This window comes from Pseudonaja textilis, chromosome 1, assembly GCF_049901715.1.
Source record: "Pseudonaja textilis isolate UNSWEBS1 chromosome 1, rPseTex1.2, whole genome shotgun sequence".
In the NCBI taxonomy this organism is placed as follows: Eukaryota; Metazoa; Chordata; class Lepidosauria; order Squamata; family Elapidae; genus Pseudonaja; species Pseudonaja textilis.
The window spans coordinates 95636944-95654704 of NC_141990.1; the positions used below are offsets into that span (position 1 = coordinate 95636944).

The 17761-nt window shown below is 34.9% G+C and overlaps 1 protein-coding gene across 1 annotated transcript in view; it reads left to right on the forward strand.

The window, feature by feature from the left end:
- MAN1A1 (mannosidase alpha class 1A member 1) overlaps positions 1–11293 on the forward strand; it is a 67975-nt gene extending 56682 nt beyond the window's left edge. The window contains exons 9-12 of the mRNA XM_026705437.2: positions 852–1071; positions 3066–3238; positions 4720–4835; positions 6343–11293. Of these exons, the coding sequence (XP_026561222.1) occupies positions 852–1071; positions 3066–3238; positions 4720–4835; positions 6343–6463 (630 nt within the window). The 3' untranslated portion in view covers positions 6464–11293. The remainder of the gene's footprint in view (positions 1–851; positions 1072–3065; positions 3239–4719; positions 4836–6342) is intronic.
- The last annotated feature ends 6468 nt before the right edge of the window (positions 11294–17761 follow it).

Genomic DNA, 17761 nt, shown 5'->3' on the forward strand with positions numbered 1-17761 from the left:
GGTGTGAGAAGAGGGTTTCCTGATCACCCATTATGCATTGAAAATGAATTAGGATTTTTTTTTTTGTCCCAGTATGTCAATGTTTACCACACATTTTCTTTTATTTGACATTCTATTTGCAAATCCTTTTTTTGCAAGACCAACTTGATTTAACTAGGCCAGCTCACTCATCATTCTGAACTCCAAATCATTTTAAACAAGTTCCTTGTTCAACTAATACGATCAAACTCTTCCTTGGAGATAGATGTCAACAAAACCCACTGATTCTGTTTGCTTTTCTTAAGGAAATCTAATTGAAAAATCCATAAGAAGATGTGTTTTCCTATCCCATATCTAAATCTACTCAGAAACCTTTCCATTTTGGGCTGGGTTGGGTAGGCAAGGTTTTGAAAGTTCAAATTCCCTTCACTGGGTTCACATACCACAGTATACCATGTTATTTTAGCCATGTTCCTTGAATGAATTACAATTGCTAAATTCAAACATTATGCCAAGCAGGCCACATTATGGCTTACTATAATGTATGATTTAACTATTGTTTGCCAAATTATCCCTGCCCAAACACTTGTTAATGCATACAAAGTTAATTCAAAGGTTTTTAAGATACTGATTCCTTTTGTCCAAGTTGTATTAATTCTTCTACAACAACAATTGCATTCTGTGTTCATTAATTATGTTTCTTCCATCCTTTGGCTGGATTAGGGATAAACTGAGCAATCTATAACAAAATGGGCAATCCCCCAATTCATTTTTAACAGTGTTATGTTTAGTGCTTTCAAGTATGTGAAAAATATTTAGAGACCTATATTGTAATTATTTATTGTAGATTAATAAGTGTTTTTAACTTCTAGTCCATAGAAACCCATCTAATCAGGAAATCCAGCAATGGGTTAATGTACATTGCTGAGTGGAAAGGTGGCCTCCTTGAACACAAAATGGGTCATCTCACTTGTTTTGCTGGAGGGATGTTTGTTCTGGGTGCAGATGGAGCACCAGCTGATCAAACTGGACATCACACTGAACTTGGAGCTGAAATTGCCCGCACATGTCATGAATCTTATGATCGTACAGGTAATTATAAATTGTTGAGTGCTCTTGTTCTGACTTTAAAATGTTACTTGTTCCTGTACTTGAATGCAGGGCAATGTATTTGGGGCTTTTTCCAATCAAACTGATATAAATTGTGTAAGACATTTTTATTACATGTAATTCCTACCTTTACATATTATAGAGTTAGAAATGTCCTTGGAAAGTTTTCCATCTGTAACGTACTTTATGTTTGTAGGGGAAGTAGTTGGATTGCTTATAACAGAAATGAAAATATATCACCCTACAGATTTGCTGTGTTATAGTTCCAGTAATCCAAGCTAGCATGAGCAATGTTGAGAGAGCTTTAATTAGATAATATCTAGACATCCAAATGTTATCCTCTCTTGCCTGTGAGTGTTCTCCTTTGGCATTAGCAGTCTGATGTAAAGATTAGTATTAAAAAATTCCCGGATGCTGCCTAAAAATACTTGGTTAATACAGTATATTCAGAAACAGAGTAACACTATGTAGCAGGGAAATTGAATAATTTTCTTAAATAGCTAACCATATGCATTGAAACTTAAGGGAAGACACTCCACAACGTCTAGAATCTTAGTAGGTCAGAGTAGCCAGTGTAAGAGGTGGAGGATTGTTTTTTGCCCTTCCCATTCTGATTGTTTTTCTTTTTAAATTCTTCGTCCCATGGGAGTTAATGGGCAAGAAAATATCAGACTAAGAATTTGGGGAAATATCATGAGACATCTGGTAATTTAGGTATCAGTCCATACAACTTAATGAAGGTGAACCCAACTCCTTTATTGTGTATATATTGTCACAAAGCTGTTCTCCATCAACGGTGCAACATACCAGTATCATCTACCTAATATTTTCCAGCCAGAATTTTAAGTAACAATAGCAAACTCAGTAATAGCTTCAACATACTGATTGCATAAACTACTTTCAGAAATAAGGGAAAAGCTATCAAGTTCCCTCATTCTGAAATGCTAAAAAAAGTGTGCAATATGAAACCTAGGTATGCTGTTGTTGAAATATAGCAGATGCTAGGCAATTTCACAAGCATCAATAAAATAAACACATCTCCAGGTCCATGTGCTTGAACATGCAAACATTCATGACAATAGTCATGCATGATACATTTTAACTTCATATATTTAAACATTTTGGTTTATTTAATTTGGGGGTCTGCAGATGCCATGTTGGTTTGTTAACAGCTCTGGCACTACAGTTGCCACATATTTTCTTTTTTTTAAAATAAAAAATAAAGTAATGCAATGTATTCCCCAGAATGTTTTGTTATGTTTTTATATCTGAGTTTAATTTTCCTCATTTTTGTTTGTTTGAATAGTTGCGTTAAACTTAAAAGAAATTGTTTAAACAAAATTTATTCTGAATACAATAAAACAATGTTAAGGAACATTTCATGGCTTTAGACACCCTTACACAATTTTGTGAAGTATTCCAGCTAAACAATTTGCTGGATAACACACACATACACACACACACACACACACACCGAAAAAGTATTCAAGATTGCTTCAAACATTGTTTTTCTTATATTTTGATATTTCTCAGCTATGAAGTGCCATTAAGTGCACAAACATCACACGATTTCCTATCGTGTCAAGGCAAGAATCCGATTAAAGCTACTGTATAATGTAATACTTAACAGGGTTCCTCCTCTTCAAACTAAGTAGAACAGTTCTACACACTTTTTATCATTTTTCTGCCTGTTGTGGCTCTTCAGATTCCAACACGGTTGAGTGGGTAACAAATGTTTATCAACCTGGTTGTACAGCAGGATAATCCTATAATTTGGAGTTCAAAATTATAATAATAATAAAGTAATAAATAAAATTATATAATATATAATTATATTATATATATATTTATTATTATATATAATAAAATTATATAATAATAATTTACATACCTTAAGATCATGGTTCTTTACTAAGACTTTTGAAAGGGTTTCATTCCAGTACTGATAAAGCTGAATACTTGAATATTGTGTGTAGGCATGAAATTGGGGCCAGAAGCTTTCCGATTTGATGGTGGAGTTGAGGCAATTGCTACCAGACAGAATGAAAAATATTACATCTTACGTCCTGAAGTTATAGAAACTTATATGTATATGTGGCGATTCACTCATGACCCCAAGTACCGGCAGTGGGGTTGGGAAGCTGTAGAGGTGAGACATTTAAGTTATTTCTTTGAAGTATCTTATAATTTATAGGTTTGCCATTTTAAAGAATTATTTGAATTTAGTGCACGCAACAATATATTGTTTAAATGGATTGGAAATATAATTGGTAGGTTGTGATTTATCTCGGGTGGATGAAAGTCATTTGAGAGATTTCAACCATTTTCATTTTTTATATCTACTGTTTAAGAAAAAAAGAAAATAATTTATTATGCTTAAAACATAATTAGCCATAACTAATAAAATTCTTTGTTTTTATCTTTAAAATCCAATAAAGTCAAAGCAACAAGATAGGAAAAGAAACATTTGATTAATACATGGTTTTCCCCCTAGTATTTGATCTCCAGACATTTCAATACTCCAAATAGTTTTAACTATTATTGATATAAGATGTCTAGACACAATGATCAAGACAATTTTGAGAACAAACAGAATCCTTCGTATCTAACAGAATTAAAATATCAAATGAATCTTCACCCTTTTCTATCATCAGAAACCTTTTTCATCTTGAAATATAACCAGGATTTAAAGCTTCACAATTCCCCAAGAGGGATTATGGTCACTTTCTTTATCAGCATCAATGTGGGGTTTGTGGCTATAATTTCTTTTTCCAGTTGTTGCAATGGAGTCTGCTATGAAAAAATAGCTCCTCCTAGCCATCTGTCAGTTTGCTCTTCCCAGTCCCAGTAAGAACTGTACCCATTATTATGTTAATTATTTATATATGTTTATATTTTCACTTAAATTAATGCTACACCTACTAAAAGTGGAATAAAATTACCAATTTAAAAGGATAAAACAGATACAAGAATAAGCATTAATTGTGGTGTCTAAATAATGCAGTATAAAAATATGCATAAATGAAGATCTGTAGGTCCAAAAGTACTTGATGGAAATAATACGGGCAAAGCACTATTATTTTATTCATTAAACATGAAACTCAGCCAATTATTGTTGTTGTTGATTATGATCATCATCATTATCATCACACAGTCAGCCAGATGTTCAGAGTGGGTTTGCCATTTTTGTTTACCTATCAAGTCCTTACCAAGGACCTAGGGTAGACAGATGTGGATGTTTGACAATATTTCAGATATCATTGAAAGATGGAAGTTGTTCCCAGTAAAGCCGTCTTCTGCAATTGAATGGTGGCGAATTTGTCAATACCAATGGTGTTCGAGTGGTGCTCCAGTTGTTTATTATTATTGTTGTTGTTTTTTCAAACAAATCAGGTTTCTGAATTACAAAAAGGCAATAAAAATAATGTGAGTTGTAGTAAGATTCTTAATTAATTTGACTCCAAATTTCAGTTCAACACGACTGAGGTGTTTTATGCAGAATATACTATTGTTCTGATAATTGCTTTAAATTTTAAATTATGAAGCAGTATCATAATGCAAATTACCCTACAATGTTTTGCTTTGAAAAAGATACTTATATAATACCCTATTTTTCTTTTTTAAATTCAGGCATTGGAAAAATATTGCAGAGTAGATGGTGGTTATTCTGGCCTTAGGGATGTTTACAGCAATCGTAAAAGCCATGATGATGTGCAACAGAGTTTCTTCCTTTCAGAAACGCTCAAGTAAGCAATTCAGCGGATTTTTAAATGAGTTATTAATTACTATTTGCTGAGTTGGAACAGTAAGTAGATGAAACTAGCCCTGTGCAAAGCAAACATACATTTGCTTTAACAAAATGAGGTGGGTTGAAGAGGGGATCTGATTTACTTCAGAGTATCAGAGGTCAGCTGAATCTCCTTGATGAAACATGTTAGATCATCTTGAATCACTGGGCAACCAGTGCTGTGGCAGAAGGCTTCTGCCAACTTTCTTGCCTAGCACTAGCTGAATTGCTTCTGGGCTGGGTGGCTTTGGATTATCTATGGTCTTTTTGAAGCTACCCAGCCTGGAAAATATTTGACCTGGAGACCTGTTTGAAGCTATGTATAGCCAGAGGTGGTATTCAACAGGTTCTGACCAGTTCTGGAGAACTGTAGCAGAAATTTTGAGTAGTTCAGAGAACCAGCAAATACCACCTCTGACTAGCCTTGCCCCCATTCTATTCGCTGCCTCCTGAGTCCCAGCTGATTGGCTGGGTCTTCTTTTGTTGCTCTGCACAGGAGAACGGAGCTGGAAAGCAGGTTAGTGAGGTGGGGAGGGAATGGGATTTTGCAGCAATCTTCCCCCAGGAGTGGATGGGAATGGAGATTTTACAATATCTTCCCCTGCCACACCCACCAAGCCAAACCAATCCCACCAAGCCATGCCCACAGAACCAGTAGTAAAAAAATTTGAATCCCACCACTGTGCATAGCTTCAGATGATCTGCCTTTTCATCCATGAATGTTTTGATAACTTTTAAAGCTTCTCTTTTTTAATTTTAATACTGCCCCTTGGGGAAAAGGGAAAAATACGAAGTTTTTAAGAACATATACATCCTTGATTTATGATTAGTTGTTTAGTGCCCATTCGAAACCCATAAAGCACTTCCAGCTACATAAAATGTTGCACACATACCTTGCAGTTAGATGACTGTGTTTCAAACATTTGACAAAGATTTACAACAGATTACAGCATCTGGCACTCACGTGTCTGGAATATTTTTTTTCTGTGTTTCTGGTACTTTTTGCCAGTTTCCAGCAAAAAACATCCATTCAACCGAATGGACTCAGACTTACACTATGTGATTTGCTTAATGACCACATGATTCAGATTTATGGCTGCATGATTCACTTAACAACCACTTTAAAATAATTGTAAAATTAGGTCCTATCACATAGGTGCTTCGAGTTACACCATTATGAATTACAACTGAAATTCTGGTCCCAGTTGCAGTCATAAGTTGAAGACTACCTGTATGTTACTGAACAAATTCAATATATAAGAATACAATTTATGAAATGTAACCAGATTGTTTTTAAGTTGAATAGCTGATATATTTCTAGTGGAAGTTTGGATATTTCTCAATGTAATACTAAGCAAATTCTTCATATAATAAATTTGCAGTATAAATAAAATAAATATGCTACATGTACTTGTACTTCTAGTTTTATAATGTATTAATAATGCATTTTTGTTGTTCTTTACTAGGTATTTATATTTATTATTCTCTGAAGATGATATTCTTCCGTTTGAACATTGGGTCTTTAATACGGAGGCACACCCTCTCCCGATTATTAAAAGAGGAAAAGAGGAAAAAGATAGCAAATAAAGCTGTTTGAATTTTATTTGGCATATTAATTTTATTTGGCTGTTAATTTTCTAGCTGGCATTTTTTTAGTTTTAAACCAGGTTCTGTTTCATGTTTTGTTTGATTCTTGTTTTTTTGTTTGTTTGTTTTTGCAGTCTGCTATCAACCTGGCAATTTTTCTCAAGGGACCTAACATTATTAATATTTATGTTTTCCCAGAATGTAACATGTCATCTCTAGTTTTTGTTGACCATCAGTATAATGAGTACTTGGTCAAATAGAATACAGAATTCATCGTATTACTTACTTTTTACTTTATGTTTAGACTGCAAAATTGTTTTCTCCTCTGTGAGGAGATGTCTGCTTTAAGCTGTAATACTTTGCTGTGTTGCAAAAAGCCATAAAGAATTAAGTACGAAGAGCTTTTTTCTTTTTAAATCTGCTCCAGTGGGATTTGTCTGATCAGTGGAGACAAATCGAACTGTGACAGCCTCTTCTTATGCGGGTCTATCATTAATTGGTAATCAGAATACTTAGAAAGATGTACTATTTGTATAAACCAGATATAGTTTTATCTTATCTGTATATACCATTACATTGAACTGTGGCTTGTGTTAGAAGCCTAGATTATGACATCTTTTTCACATATTTACATATCAAGCCTAACCACAAATAACTTTGATGCCCATCTATTTCTTTGTCTCTGAATTTGTTTCATAAACAACTGTGAAATTGGGTTGACATTTGGACATGGCTTCACAGATACCCTTTGAGGCTGCACAGTTCTCAAAGCCTGTCTTGGTGAAAATAGAGCTTCAGCAGTATTTTCACCGAAAGGAAAAATCTGTTTCCTGTAAAACTTCAGTTGTTATGCAAGATGAATTAATCTAATGTGTGATATCCTTTTTGTGCTTTCAAATTTGTCCTATTTAGAGATTGGTTAGTCCAATTCTATAAAGTCTGTTGTTGCTATTTCCAACATTCCATTAGCTTTTTCTTCCACATGACAGATATTGGGCACAATGACGTGGAAAGAGGAGGATAATATACCTCAGAGGTACCATATTTTAGAAGTTCACATTATGTGGCTCTAATTCTCCCTTGAAAGAATTGGCCACAGTACTTTAATGCTTTACTGCAGGGGGCGGGGGAACCTAAACTGTTCCCTACTTTATCAAAGTGATAATATTGACTGGTTTTGTTTTTTTAGTTTTGTTATGGAATGGTTTTTTTCCTGTTTACATGTTTCTGTAAATATTATAGTTTTAATAAGCAACAGTAAACAATGTGAGTAGGGATGAACTTTATATGATATGTCATGTTTAGCAACCTTCATGTAACGAAGCAAAATTTTGTTGAAAAGAAAGCTGGGGATTGATGTACAACAGAAAGGAACCTGTTGTGTTAGCCTTTCTTCATTGTGCAGCTTTTAAAACTGAATTTTGTCTATCCTCTAGTCCTAAAAGTTTCATTGCAGTCCTAAAAATTGTATTTACTATACAGTGATACATCCTCCTACCTGGACACTCAAATCAGTTTACACCATTACTGCAAGTAGGTTTATGCTATCAAATTTAGCTATCCAGGTTTTGAGCCAAGATAAGAGGACTAATTATAAAAGTTGCATAAATTTACTCCCTGATCCACAGACAATCTGATGATACATAATGTCGTGAGTGTCTGCAGTGAAGTGAGACTTTTCAAAACTTGCTACACCTCAGTACAAATAGTTTCTTCTGCACTATGGCTTAGTCATGCTACAGTGCTGCTGCAACATCACAACTCTATTTATGAACCCTATGGATGAACATATTGTGCTGGGTTTTAGATTTGGCCATAATGATGATCTGGTAGGCTGAATAGGGAGAACCACAGCAATGATTCCCTTTCATGCCCCTATACTCCCAATTTTATCTGAATCTTTTTCTGTGACTCTCTGTGCCAGTTTGCATATTACGTTTCATACCCCTCTCCAATTCTTAAAAACTATTCTGAAAATCAAACATGGCAACTGAAAAATCAGCAAGTAAAATTATTGGAGGATATTCATGTATATTTGGAACAGGATTGTTGCAGCTAGCAAATCATTATTATATTAAGACATTTTTCTACAAATGATGTCATTTTTTGATCATATAGAACGCTGCTCACATGCATATAATTTTGAGTATCAAACTGAAAAAAAATGCTTCTCATTTATTAGGTGCTTGAAATTTTCTGTTTGGCTCTTTACATCCTGAAGTATCTTCACATTAAGTTTTTCAAATGCTGATTTACAGAAAAGAAAATACAATTTCTATCATGGAGCATTGAGGGAAATTAATTTCTACTTTATTTCTAGATTTAATGCCAATAGATGTAACTTGGGTAAAACATTACAAATTATATCTCACAACCTGTTTTTACATAGGGACAGTTGATTTTCTTGCCATAGTAATGGAATAAGTAGTAAAGTTTCTTTTGGGTTATAGTAAGTATTATAATGCAGATATAATATAAAATTAATTACCAAATAACATTAACCTCTTATCAGCAAAGAAAGTTTCTGTAGCTGCTCAGCATGTTAACTAGTAAGACATATATGCAGTATATAATTACATAGAGTGAGAATCAAACTATATACTGCTGTACAGGATTTATTATTAATATTCATCCTGTAACAAATCACCTGGTATTGGTTGACCAAAATACTTTTAAAATCAATGCACTTTCTGAAAGTAAGTATAATAGGGCAGCAATCATTTGTGTAGCTAATAATGTGCAATATTATCAATTCAAAGCCATCACATGATTTTTTAAAAAAAAATTATGTAGCAGTTTTAATGTAAAAAAGTGCAGTTGATTTCCGCTTCTTAATCTTTATTGTCCCAACTAAAGTGCCATTTTTACTTTCTTTGGGAGCCACCATTGATGGTAAAAGTCTGTTATAACCTCTAACCTTGGAATCCTTTTCCAAAAACACACAGTAAGTTATTCTCCCTCCTTATGACGCTGTGCACTGCCATGACTTGCCTTGCATCATCCAACAGCTGATAGTTAAATTTTTAACTATCTTCAAAAAGGTCTTGAAATTCCTGTTTAAGACCTTTTGAAGAATGCATTTTGTTAAAACTTTTTAATTTCCTAAGAGTAAACTCATAAAACTAAAAGTGGTTACCTGGTATGACTATCTCTGATGCAGTACTTCATGTTTCTTTGTGTTGTCAGTTGTTCTCTAAGGCACTACTGTTTGGTAGGACAATCAGTAGTCCTTTATTGTACCAGTCCACTGTTTATCTTCCACATACAGTATATCATGAACATGTCATGAATCATTTCCTCATTGTTATGTTTACATGAAGACATTTGGAATAGCAAATAATTTGTTCCTCTTTTTAAGACTTTGCTTAAAATTGGTATGGGTTGGGGGGGGGGTTGTTTCTTCTTTTGTTTTGGGTTTTTGTTTTTTGTTTTTTACTTTTGTTAATATAAGTGTTCCAAGACTGTGTATCATTGGACTCAAATATCCTTCACAGAAATGCTGTGTTAGGCATTCAGCAATCCAGTTCCAGTACTATACCAGCTTGTTCCCAAAAATGTGCAGTTTTTAAAAAAAATAAATAAATACAAGGGAATTATTTCACTTATTCTTTCTAATCATTATATTTAGTTTTGTGATTCTGATATTGACTCATATGTGGCATTTCCCCTCCTCTCTTTTCGCTGCCAGTCCTCCAGTGTATATTGCATCAAGGTGCCATTTGGGGTAAATTGGACTCTGACCTGTTCACATGTAACTTTAAGCTATAATAGTCTAATTTCGAGTTCCCATTGTGATTTATTTAATAAATCATAGGCCAGTGATCCATGGCTTAATTTAATGTCTGTGAAGTTAATATTTTCCTATAGTCATCTTTGTCTGCTTCTATAAATTGAATGGAAAAATGAACAATTAAAAAATTATACCCTCCCCCTTCCCATCCTTTAGAGGCAATTAATTGCGCATAATCTCCTCAAACGCAGTGACTCAAATGTTTTTATCAATTTCATATTTCTTTCTAAAGGGAGTTGTAATTTTCTCATAGGGGTTATTATTTAAAAGAGCACAATGTTTCTATAGTTCTATAACTTAGAGGTAATCAGGTTGTATGTACAAGCTGCACTAATGTATCTTTTTTGTAAAGTGATGTAAGTAGACAAAAAGATTGTATATCCCTTAGAATTGCTAAGTAAAGAAACATTGTTTTATATCTTCAAAATGGCAAAGTCGAGTTTTACAGAAAACTGCCAAAGTATAAAGTTTCAGATTGATTGCCATTTTAAAAGTTATTGCTGAAATCCTGAAATTATTTACAATGGTGTGAATAGCTTCAATTATCTTTTTTAGAATTTAGTCACACAAGCAACTTTGGGATTCCCTTTTATCCTTCCAGAAATGACTGAATTAATGCTGATCTCTATGTATATAGTTTAACAATAAAGTAACTCTATTTTTTTTAAATGTCTTTTCCAGATTAGACAGCATCTAAATTTCCATTGCTTTTTAGCAAAAAAGCTAAATCAGCCACATTGATGTGCCCAATGTGGCTGTTCAAGAACTTAATTTACAAAACCCTGGAAATTCTTAATTTAAGTGCCATTTGCGTTGTATGACAGCTTTATAATCCCAAATGACACTTCGTTGGTAAAGTGAACTGATCATGCAGTCATTTTGTTATAATGTTTTTGTTTGTGCATATTCCGCTAGTCTTTTTCCACCTTTATAGAAATATCTGGTTACAAGAGAACAAAATGCTTAATTTTTAAGAACTATATTTGTAAAAAAAATCAATTGTGAATAAAGTCTTTTAATAAATGCTTTCATTTGGCAAAGTGTGTTCATGTATGTATGGTTATTGAAGAGACACAAATAATAAATCTGCAGTGGAGGAAGATCTGGACTGATTACATGGAAGATAATGTTTCTGGTGTGAAAGATCTATTTTGGCACTAGAGTCAAGTGAATTCAAGAGAGATTGGGCTTATTTTTGTGGCTACATAGAGACTAGGCTGATTCCTCATTTGACTCCACCCCCTCAGGTTCTGCCACTCCTATACTACAGGTGTCAAACTCAGGGCATCACATTGTTATCATGTGACATAGCGCGATGTTTTTTCCTTTTGCAGAGCTGGGGTTGGCTGTGGCCTATGTGTCACATCTGGCCCACAGGCTGCCAGTTTGACATCTTTGTCCTACACAAAACTAGGTTTGCTGGTTGATTGTTTTACTAGAACACATAAAAATGAACATATAAACTTCCTAATCCATGTCAGGCAGTCAACAATGTACAACAAATACTGTAAATAAATATATTTCACTGCATTCATCCAGAATCTAATAGGTTTTCTCAAACATACTTATCTGAAAAATTTCATTTCACAATTTATATCTGGAATATGCATTGTATTGTTGAACTATTTAATCCAGGGCTGTCTAACTCCCAGCCTGCAAGCATCACGCGCTGGCCATGCCCATGCCCAGTTTAGTGAAGCGAGGGAAAGTTGTGGTACATCACATGATGCTGATGTGACAACATGAGTTTGACAGCTCTGATTTAATCACTCTGGAATTAAATTGCCTTATATTGCCTATGATAGATGACTTGGGTCAGTAACATTTAAAATTTAGTGAAGAAGTTATGGATATGTTCACAAAATGGAATGGAAATTATGATCATTATAATGAAAACACTACCATAAGGTAAACGCATGACTTTCATATCTAGCTGCCCAAGCACCTCCACCTTTTGGGGGGGCATTATTTCTAAACAAAACAATGGTGGAGTCCGTTACTTTTTAAATTTTTCTAATAACCCCTGTAGACAACAGCATCCACAACAAAGCTCAATGACACCAAAATGTCACCACACAAGACTATATATTTATGTGGCTCAACTATGTAAATCAGAATTGGCACAATAAATATTGGAATAATATTGAAATTTATCAATTGACATTTTTGCTCTGTGGTGTCTACTCCGTGGCTCAAATATGCTAATCTAATATGGTGCTTGACAAAACTGCTTTGCTTTTCAACCTACTAGCTTTGAAGTGTTTTTTTTTTTTACTTAAAATAGTTCAAGTAAAACATAATTAAGAGGGCCAAAATCTGGAGTCCTCTTGCAGATGCTCCATGTAAAAAGTCCATTGGGTTCTTCAGTATAGGGTGACAATCCAGCATCCTGTTTCCAACAATTGTACATTTATTAGCTGATGCTTTGTTTGTTTGAATATTTGTGATGGTTGCCTTTGGATTAACCATGGAAATGAAAGGGAACTTGAGAAATGTTGCAGAAAGGAATGTAATGGCTTTATTTTCTACAAATGTAGAAGCTACAGAAAGAGCTAATAGGAAATAAATACCAACATTTATATACCAATTTTAGAAATATTAATTTTTCCTTGTATCAATTCAATTACTTGTACTCATGCCCAGAATCAGCTCTACTATTAAATATGGTAAAACAGTCCACTTTGAGCACATCAAACTAGTGGAAGAGTGAGCTGTGTCAAACAACTTACACATTCCCTCCTTTTCACATTAGGCCTCTGCTTTCAGGAGAAGTGGAAAAAATATTCCTTCATCAGTATAGAAAACAGTAATCTTGTATATTGAAGGAGACAGAAAGCTATCCTGTCCACTCCAATAGAGGAGAAAAGCCTGCTTTAGCAATGCATTTGAAATTTAGAAATTCACAATACGGACATTCTTGAAGATCAGAAAGGTTCTTCAATATATTTCTTTCCAATAGTCAGATTGTAGAAATGCTAATTAAATTTTAATTAACTTTTTACGTTTTAACTGAACATGTAACTAACCTACCCAGAACGTGTAACTAAGCTACGTGTAACTAAGCTTACCCTATGATTAGATGGGTGACCAATAAAAAATTTACTTAAAATATCTAAGAAGGGTTAGAGTTAATCCTATCATGTAGAGTGCAGACTACTGAGCAGTACTACAGAAATATGGAGTTACATTGATCTGATAATAGCATTTTAAGATAAGGCAAATTGGAATGACTGGGATATTTAATAAAAAGTGGAAATAATAACTCCTGGTGTGCTCCTGTGTAGAAGGATCAATAGAACATAATATTGCTTCAATAATTCCCCCATCGCATGGGCACAGGCTTTTTGGAAGAGGGATTTTTTTTTGTATCTTCCTTTGGTAACAGCTGTTGGAAGGACATTGAATCTGGCTAAAGAAAGGGTGCTTCTGAATTTTGGGATTATTATGCAACTGAGATGTCTGGCTAGTGGGAGAGAATGTGCAGAGTGGCTCAAAAAGGTATTTCTGGGAAGATTGAGAAGTCAACTTGCAGCTCTAAAACAGTGGCCTACTATCTGAGATTAGTTAGAGCATGTTCGTAGCCCATCAAAGTGGTTGGCTATGAATAGCCATAGACTTGCAGTTTAGATTGCATTCCCTGGCTCCAGGAGCACTGGAAGCTGTCAGTCATCATTAGAAAGGTCAGACCAACTGGAAAGAAAAGGATGTTAAGTCAGTGGGAGAAAATATGAATCCAGGCAGAAGTTTCAATTTTGAGAAGGCCAACTTCACAGTAAAGGTCTGTGCTCAAAACATAGGGAGGCAGTTGAAAGCTAGTTCTCAGAAATTTGACTGAAGTCTTTCCAAGAGGAGGAATGTCCTGTAGGGACCCAACTGAGCTCCAAAAAGAGTCTTAGCTGGGTCTTAGCTGAGAAGACTTCAATAACTGCAGGGACATAGGCAGCCCAGATACAGACAGTTACGTAGATGACCCTACACAAAAGGTGCCAGGTTTTGACCTTCCTCACCAGCATTGGTCAACTCTGAACAGGATCCATACCCAACATGGTGTCTGCCAGGACTCAATGTTTAAGTGGGGTCTTGTCTCTACCCCTCAGTGTGACTGTGGTGCTTCTCAACAAAATATCCATCACATTGTGTCCAAATGTCCATCAAGAGCTTACACCAGCCCAATGTCTGTTTTGTTTTTTTTCAGCATAGACCGCCCTGTCCTTGAATGGCTGGGTGGACATTAACATTTGAACTACTGTAAGTCCGTGTATTTGCCATATGCTAAATAAATAATAAAACTGCTGGTATTTGCTGAGTTCCTTTGGAAAAGTAAAAGGATTGTAAGATTGACACTTATGTTGCATTTAGAGTGAGGTAGTCAACCTGAGATTTGCATTTACCTGTAGCTTGGAAGACAGTCACCACATATTTGAAGGTCTTGACTCATCAGCACGTCCTAGGCTGAAAAGTATATTGCCTAAGATCTTAGGCAGAGATTACAGTAGGAATTTTTGGTAAGAAAGGGACAATGCCAGTCTATCTTTAGAAGCCATATACTCATGGATGGAGCTGAATAGTAGCCTATCTAAGTAGATAAAAATCAATCACTGAAAGTTTATGTCTTCATTATAAATGAGGAATACAATACTTTAATATTAAAATCTTTGGGGAAAGTAGAGTTTTGTTTCTAGCATGTTGGGACTCTGATTCTTTAATATAATGATTAGTGAAACTTAAGATAAGAAAGGTTGTGAACCTCCAACATATAGCAATATTCACAAATTTCCTACCCCTCTTGCAGATGGGTTAATAGAAGTCAGAAATGTGCAATTTCTCCCTCATTAATGGTGAAGCCTGTGGCATACAGGGAAGCTGTAAATAGAGCAAGGGAGCAGGGGAATCAAAATTCAATTTTGTCTCATTTCATTTAAATGAAATGTAATTGCAATTAAACACAGTTAAAATGACTAGTTATACATGTTTAATAATTGTCCCCTGCTATTCAATTAAAAAAATTGTAATGTGAGGGTGGGGGCAATATGTGGCCTTGCAGCCTTACATTTTGCATTTCTGTGTTAAATGTTATCAGCCAATAGATCTACCTTCCAAAGAATCTGAAAAAAGAATGATCATTATCATAATTAGTAGTAAAATGAAACAATTAAAATCTGCCTGTATGATAAATGCAGCACTCAAATATTCCAGCCAAGACAACTGCTCTCCCAAATCACTGAGTAAAGTCATAAGCTAGGTTACTAATTAACATAAATCAGTCAACATTTTCTCTGACCCATAAAATCATTACAAATATGAGATTGCTATTTACAAGCCTGCTAGCTATTTCAACAGGCTTTCTTCAGTAGAGAACTGCATATTAGATTCCAAAGCAATAAGATTAGCTTCAAATAAAAAGAGCCCTTTACAAATTGTGAAGCAGACACAAATCTTCAAGGCTTGTTCAAGACCCATGGAATTGATTGGATGTAGGGGACACAGTAGCCTACCCATTAAGACGCTGGGCTTGCCTACCAGTTTGAGACCCAGGTACCGTGTGATGTGAGCCCATGAATGCTCCAGCTCCTGCTACCCTAGCAGTTTGAAAGCATGCAGATTGCAAGTAGATAATAGGTGCCACTTCAGTGGGAAGATAACAGTGTTCCCTTGAGTCTCTGCGTATTGTCATGCCAGCCACATGACCACAGAAGCATCTTCAGACAACGCTGATTCCCTTGGCTAGGAAATGGAGATGAGCACCATCCCCTAGAGACAGACATGGCTGGACAAGGGAAACTTTTTAAAATCTCTTTTTATATGGATGGAAATGGATCTCCACATAAAGCATCAGTAATTGCAAATAAGAGGTCTGTACATGTGTATGCTATCATAAACCTCCTTTCCAGATCTTTTTAAAAACTTAGATTCATCATACACAATATTTCAGAAGCTATAGCCACAGATACACATAGTGAACCCCCTAGTGAGGCATGGTTCCCATATCCCTTTTACTTTTTGTGAAAAGGGACTCCTAATTTCTAGTATTTGCATTATAGCAATAGCAATAGTACTTAGACTTATATACTGTATATCGCTCTTAGGCCTTTACAGCACTCTCGGCAGTTTACAAAGTCAGATTGTTCCCAACAATCTTTTTCATTTCTGCATATACACATCAATGTGTGAACACCTGGGTATCATATATTTTGGTGCAAATAAAAATAGTAACATTAATCATATCTGTTACATTCATCAAACTTATATAATTCTAATGTTAACACACATCTTTATATTAAATGATGGTTTTTCATTATTTGATTATTCAGTATTCGAGTATATTATTTTAATGCCAATTGCAATATTGTTTATGGTAATTCCATTATTCAATTTCTAATCTTCCCTCTAATGATTGCTTTTATCTCATTATATAAAAGTGTGTGTGTTAATAATTCCCCCTCAAAAATAATAACATTAATCATATCTGTTACATTTATTGAACTTATATAATTGTAGTGTTAATACACTTATTTGTATTAAATTATCAGCTTTCATTATTTAATTATTCAATATTCCAATATTTCCCAACAATCTGAATAGTCATTTTACCCACCTCAGAGGGATGGAAGGCTGAGTCAATCTTGAGCCGGTGAGAATTGAACTGCTGGCAATTGGCAGAATTAGCCTGCAATACTGCATTCTAACTACTGTGCCACCACAGCTCCTATTATCTGTAGCTTAGACTGTATGAATGTGTGGTTATGGCTGGGATGAAATCCTCACCCATGAAACTCTGAAGATGAGTTTGGTCCAATCACCATTTTTCATTTTATTCCATTTTACACAGATGATAGAGATGAAAGAACTGCTTTGGGGGGAAAAATGTACTAAAACCAGGATTTATTTATTTTTAATGCTGAAATAACAGCAGCTTGGACGACTGCATCAATCCCACTTTCATCAGTCATTTTGTATATGAATATCCTTTTACTTGTCATTTCCCTGTATTAAATCCCACTCTTTGAAAGTCTTAACCTTTAGACAACTGTTACTGATTTCTGAAAACAACTACAATCACATCATAGCTTTCATATCACTGAGCATTCAAAAGCTTAAGTTCTTCCAAGGGGATGTCGACTTGGCAAATTTTGATTTTACATTTCCTGGCCTAGAATGAATTAAAGAAACTATAAAGGATGGGGTCCCTTTCAGCTATTGCCCAAAAAGGCTGAACTTAATCAAGAATTTGGAACAAATCACAGGATAGACTCAACATTTCAAAATCGCATTGCTCAGGGGGACTGCCAGGAAAGAGAACAAAGCTCTTTTTCGTATTGTCTAAATTTTCTCCCACCAGCCGGTCCTCAAGGTTGCTTTTATATGGAATCAACAAAGGTGTCAGGAGGACAGATGTTGACAGGACAGAAGGGAAGAATAGGGCTTTACAAGAATAAGGAATTAATTGGAAAATGTAAATGGAACAAATAGAGGAGCAGATGGAATGGGAATTGGAGCTCCTTTCTAGG